Source organism: Papilio xuthus, unplaced genomic scaffold, assembly GCF_000836235.2.
Source record: "Papilio xuthus unplaced genomic scaffold, Pxut_1.1 DF829758.1, whole genome shotgun sequence".
Taxonomy (NCBI): Eukaryota; Metazoa; Arthropoda; class Insecta; order Lepidoptera; family Papilionidae; genus Papilio; species Papilio xuthus.
In genome coordinates, this window is record NW_013528891.1 from 3,174,836 (window position 1) to 3,180,592 (window position 5,757).

Below are 5,757 nucleotides of genomic sequence, written 5' to 3' on the forward strand. Positions count from 1 at the left end.
CCCACACAACCAAACAATAATTTTTCGTCATAGTACCTGCAAATACGTCATTTCTAATAAACAGCTGATATGATATAAAGTATAGTTCTTTCGTGCAATGCAAGGCCGCGAGAATTCAGTTTATCAGTGTCGCCTTTGGCGTACGGTCCTCTCGGTTTAAATTAACTTGTCTTTTAAGTATTGCTCTATAGTTTTTTTTTTACATAAACCGGCAACCTTGGTGCGATTCGCCTTAGACCTTGGTTACTTTAATAGAAAAAAAAGTAAAAATCTCGTCGGTCACGATGTTAAAGAGTGCTTCCAAAGTGACGATTAATACTGGAAATGTTCTCAACTTGATCGATATTAAGAAAAAAGCTGGGCAAAATGTTACTGAAGAGGTTAGTAACTTTATCTGAATAACCATAGTCATGTAACCTTGATTTTTTCCTTTTAAAGTTATTTATACAATTTCATTATAAACTAGGTTTATGTTATTTGATTTTATTATTGAATGATCTGTGCAAAATATTCTAATTTAATATTTATTATATAGTATATTATATAGTACAATTATCCTCAATTTTACTAAATATTAATTATAAGAATGATTATTTCAAATTAATTGTATCATTCACAAAAGATTCTGTTCTTTTTTTCGATTATTTTTGTTTTCTTTTACTTACCTTAAGCTTACTAACTCAAGCCTACAATAATTTTATTTAAATTATTTTATGCAATTTATGAGATTTTAATAGCCTATTATTGTGATAAATAGTTAAGTTAGATTAAAAATATTGCACTTACCATAAAACCTAATTAAATTATAATATTAATATTAGTAAATATTAAAACAGAAATTGTCTCTGTGATTCTTAAAGACAAATTTCTTATTTCTTATACTCATTTTATGACATTTAGTATAGTCATAATGTTATGAAATGATACAACACGGTAGACTTTCAGTCAAAACAACAGATCAGTCAACTAGGATGTTTACACGGTTACAGACAATACTGTGTAAATTTCAATGAACATTTACGTTAAACAGGAAAATCTAACAATGCATACATTTGTCTTCCTTATACTATTATTAAAATTGGATAGTATTTATGTACTATACCGGGAAAAAATTCATGCTTAGTACTCATTGCGTTGATGATAATGAAAAACTGATTAAAATTTAATATAATTTTTGTATGTCTGTCTGTCTGCAAGGTTGTATTTTTGCCCAGATTAATCTTTTGATTGGACCTATTTGTATTAGACTTTGGAAAAAAGCATTGGAAATAGAAATAAAGTAAAAGAAAATAATTACAGATAACGTTTTTTTTAATAATTATTGTCAATTTGTCATTGATTAATGGTATTTAATGTTGTTTTACTACATTTTTTATAAAAGTAATCTTCAGTCAATTTTTTGTTTGCCTTGGCTTACTTGAAGCAAGGGTATAGAATGGATTTAATTAGTTTGAAACAAGTTAAAATAAAAATAAAAGTAAAATTAAAGAAAACACAAACAAAATACATGTAATTAGTGGGTACCTATAACTGACGTCTGTTCGGCTCGCCTTCAGATGTATAAATGACCAGTGGCGCCACTGTCCGTCATACGGTAAATGGACGAATCCTTCATTCGTCATATTTTTATTACTACCTACCCTTTTAAATGTTTATAGTATGTAGTTGATTGCTTTTATCAAATAACTATTATCTTTTTACAGCTATCGGAAAGTATAAAGCTGACATTATCAGAATGGGGTAATCAGAATGAAATACCAATTCAGAATGGTATAAACGATGATTCTAATCCAAGAACATCGCAGATTCACTCAGATTATATGGTGGTGTCGACATCGACGGCGCCAACGGAAGCGGTCCTCAACATAACGAGGCCACACGATGATGTACAAAACAAAATGGCGGAGGAGGAACGAAAGAATCTGAAAATTGGTGTTAAGATTTTTATCAACGAAGATAGTACGTCCGCGTTGACGGAGTGCTTGGAAAAAGGTACACATTCATTTAGAACGATCTTTCCCAAAGTGGGCGACAACGCCCCTTTGTGGGCGCTTCAGGTCTCAAGTTGCGGGTTATAGTAAAAGTTTCGTTTAGAATTCTCCGTTAATATACATATATAGGTCACAATAATTAATTAATTTAATTATTGTGACCTATATATGTATATTATTATGAGGGCGCTAAAAAAATATTTACTCTCAAAGTAGGCAGTAGACAAAACAAGTTTGGGAACCACTGATTTAGAACAAATGAACGCTTTGTAGTTTTACGTCTGGGAATAGAGTATAAAAATGGATTTCCCCCATTTTATTGATCATATGACTAATTAAAGTCAAGGGCGTTAACGGCTAATAAAAGCGTTATGGCATGCATGAACGAGGAATCTCTCGCAACACGCATTCGGCGATAACTACAGTTAAACTGCGCCCTTAAGTGAAATGTGAAACGTCAAATTCCATGTTCCTATTTCTATTTATATTTCTGGTTATTTTATAAAAACCTTGAGTCTTGACCTATATTTCATACGACCAGCGAACATTTTGTACCCCTTTTTAAAAAACGCGAACGGATGCTAGTAAAATTTGACATAGTTAAAGTAAATGTAGTAGATAATTGCATAAAGCTATTTATAATCAAAAATAAACAATATAATTATGAATTAAAATCGAATTTCGATCAATAGGCGACCATTAGTTATGAGATAAACCCACAAACTATCATCGTTTGACTATTTTCTATATTGATTCTCAAACATATGTATAACATCGAATAAGCAGTGACGTCATATTCTGTTAGTCACGCGCGAAAAACGCTGTCTCATGTACAACAAATACTAGCTTACCTATTAAATATTACGAAATACATACAGTTCATGTTTGCGACATATCCACCCAGTTATATTTAGATCGGAAAACCTTTGCTTCGGTGAACTGTAGAAAAAAAAAGGTTTATTTATATTGCCACTAGCTATCGCCCGTGACTCTATCCCCGCGTAATTAATAATAAGTAGCCTATGTATTTTTTCTAGTTCTATATGTATGCCAAATTTTATCAAAATCCGTTCAGCCGTTCTCGAGATACCTTCCTACCTTCCTTCTGGAGAAACATCAGTCCATCTAAATATTCGCATTTATAATATTAGTAAGTGTCTGTTAATCTGGAATAGTGTCTGCCCTTAAAACCCTATTCCATTAAGCCTCTAGCGGCGTATGTCAAATAGGAGGCGTCTCTTCGTGGATCTAAAATTGAGCTGTAATCATTAGTGTTTTGTCTCTGACTACCGTATGATATGTTAACGACCGTGATATCGATTAGTAATGCTATAGTAGTAGCTTATGTATAGATTCTTTGTAGTTCAGATGATTTTATGCAACCTTGTACTACTACGTGTTAAAACAACGTTTTCTTTGTTTATTTATTGAATGCTTAACTTACCTATCATGCATAACGAGTACACAGGGTGATGTAAATTTTCGAAACCTAGCGATTTTAGTCGCTTAGCCTTAGCCTAGACTTATACAAAAAGATGTTTAGAGGTTAGTATATAGTACGAGTCTTAATTTTTGTCGGCCATCGCTAAAGCCAGTTGCATGCTAATTAATCTTACTAATATAATAAATGCGAATGGTTAGGTGATGGATGTTTCTTAGAAAGTTTTGATGTCATAAAACACATAGGCTACTGATTGAGTTATTTTTCCGAGCGGACGCAGTTGGGGGTTAATACCTAGTCTGTTATATCTTATGTATAAAATTCTCGTGTCACAGTTTTCGTTCCCATACTCCTCCGAAACGGCTTGACCGATTCTCATGAAATTTTGTGAGCATATTGAGTAGGTCTGAGAATCGGCCAACATGTATTTTTAATCCTGCGCGGACGGAGTCGCCGGCGACAGCTAGTATTATCTAATTATCTTATCAACTAGTTGAGCTCGCTTCCGTGTTCATAACTAAAGCCTGTGCTAGTGATTTCATATCAAATAATTATGGCGAATCATAGAGATTTAATAAATGTGCAGATTTTTTGATATGATAATATAAATAAAATGTCTAATAATACTCTGATATAACATAATTTACTATTATTATACAATATCACTAACCAGTATCACACAATTTGTTTAAAATGATTTAAAGAAATATAGCAATTGGCGATATGTATAAAATTTGTAGTGCCTTTTATTATTTAATTTAAATAGATGAAAACGTATGATAGTAAAATTGCTATTTATAAATTGCAGGCGCTTTTTATATTTTATTTGTAGCACATTTTCCCCTTACAATGCTTTTTGTAATATTATGCAAACGTTTATAATTGAAATATTTTCTATTTCAGTATTTACAGCGTTACGTACAGAATTCATAGAAAATGTGATCCTAGCGTATAACCCTGATGTGCTGTACAAGGAAGAGACATTGGATGACTCTAATCTGAAGAACACATTCACTAAGGCTTCACCTATATCACTAGGCAGTAATGTTGGTAAGGTTTTTGTGGACAGTAATTATAAAATATTGTTAGGAATTAGTAAAATTAATTACCCAAAAAATATTAGTAGATATTAAAAAGCCATCTTTTGTGCAAAATCTATGATAGTAGGGTAAAACATATAATGTAAGTTTCTCTGAAAACTTATATATCCCTTGACATAATGTTCGTAAGAAAGTTAGATAATAAGGCGCAGTTACATGCATGCATGAAAGAACGAAATTTTAAGTTTTATATATTTCATGAAACCAAAGCAAACTCCAAATTGATTTTGTAACATTAGAAGACTCAAGGTCATTTCCTTATTGCCCGGTGTCCACCCCCCTCCCCCCCATGTACCCCCTAAAATTACCTCAAGATTTCATAATTAAGTTTAAAAAAATATCTGCATTCCCAGGTCGTTTATCCAGTACTGAGATGGAAGCAGACAGCGAAGCGGATGCGAGGAAATGCGAAGCTATACTGCCTGGGATTAAAGTACTGTGGGCGGTGCTAGAGGATTATGTTAAAGAAGGTGAAATGTTTTTAAATATAACTAGCTGTAGTCGGCGACTCTGTCCGCGTGAAACAAAAAAATCTTTATTAGTAGTCTATGTGTGCTTGCAGACTATGTTCTATATATATGCCAAAGTTCATCGAGATTCATTCAGACATTTTGGAGATATCTTTAAAGTAACATCCATCTATTCGCATTTATAATATTAATATTTAGTAAAATATAAATTATAGGTCTCGAAAGCAAACGTAGTATCATCTTACTTATATAAATGCGAATGTTTAGATGGATGGATGGATGGATGATTTAAGATATCTCCAGAAATTCTGCATGGATCTAGATGAAATTTGCCAGATGTAGAACATAGTCTGGAAGAACACATGGGATACTAAGGTTTTGTTAATTCCGCGTGGAAGGAGTCACGAGCGACAGCTAGTTTGTTACAAAAACAGAAATGTCTAAATAAATTAATAGCGTAAACTGGTTGACACCTTGACTTTGTAACGAAAACACGTCGTTCACGCCAAAGGATTGTAACTAATATTGTCTAAATCTATGTACATAGGTCGTGTACACCAGCTGGGCGTGGCGGATGTAGGCGGCGGGTGCCTTCGCAAGCTGCACGCGTGGGCGCGCGTCAAGCCTGCCATTGCGCAGATAAATCTAGCCTCTTGTTGTGTCGTGCCACCTTCCCTGCACGCATTCTGCCGTGCTAATGATGTACAGCTACTCACCCATGCTGATCCACCGGGTTAGTGTTATTTGATGCTAGC

General features: G+C 33.4%; 1 protein-coding gene across 1 annotated transcript; it reads left to right on the forward strand.

Moving 5' to 3' along the window:
- Positions 1-6: 6 nt before the first annotated feature.
- On the forward strand, positions 7-5,742 carry Gclm (Glutamate-cysteine ligase modifier subunit). Its single transcript, XM_013316227.1, has 5 exons — positions 7-380; positions 1,704-1,992; positions 4,336-4,482; positions 4,886-5,002; positions 5,550-5,742. The coding sequence occupies exons 1-5, from the start codon at positions 285-287 to the stop codon at positions 5,738-5,740; spliced, it is 840 nt and encodes a 279-aa protein (XP_013171681.1). The 5' UTR covers positions 7-284; the 3' UTR covers positions 5,741-5,742.
- The last annotated feature ends 15 nt before the right edge of the window (positions 5,743-5,757 follow it).

What these genes read in the sequence shown, in the direction of transcription:
- Gclm (XM_013316227.1), top strand. Translation starts at nt 285, where the DNA reads ATGTTAAAGAGTGCTTCCAAAGTGACGATTAATACTGGAAATGTTCTC. An exon ending in ATCACTAGGCAGTAATGTTG is followed by an intron (nt 4,483 to 4,885) that starts GTAAGGTTTTTG and finishes CTGCATTCCCAG; the next exon opens with GTCGTTTATCCAGTACTGAG. An exon ending in AGAGGATTATGTTAAAGAAG is followed by an intron (nt 5,003 to 5,549) that starts GTGAAATGTTTT and finishes CTATGTACATAG; the next exon opens with GTCGTGTACACCAGCTGGGC.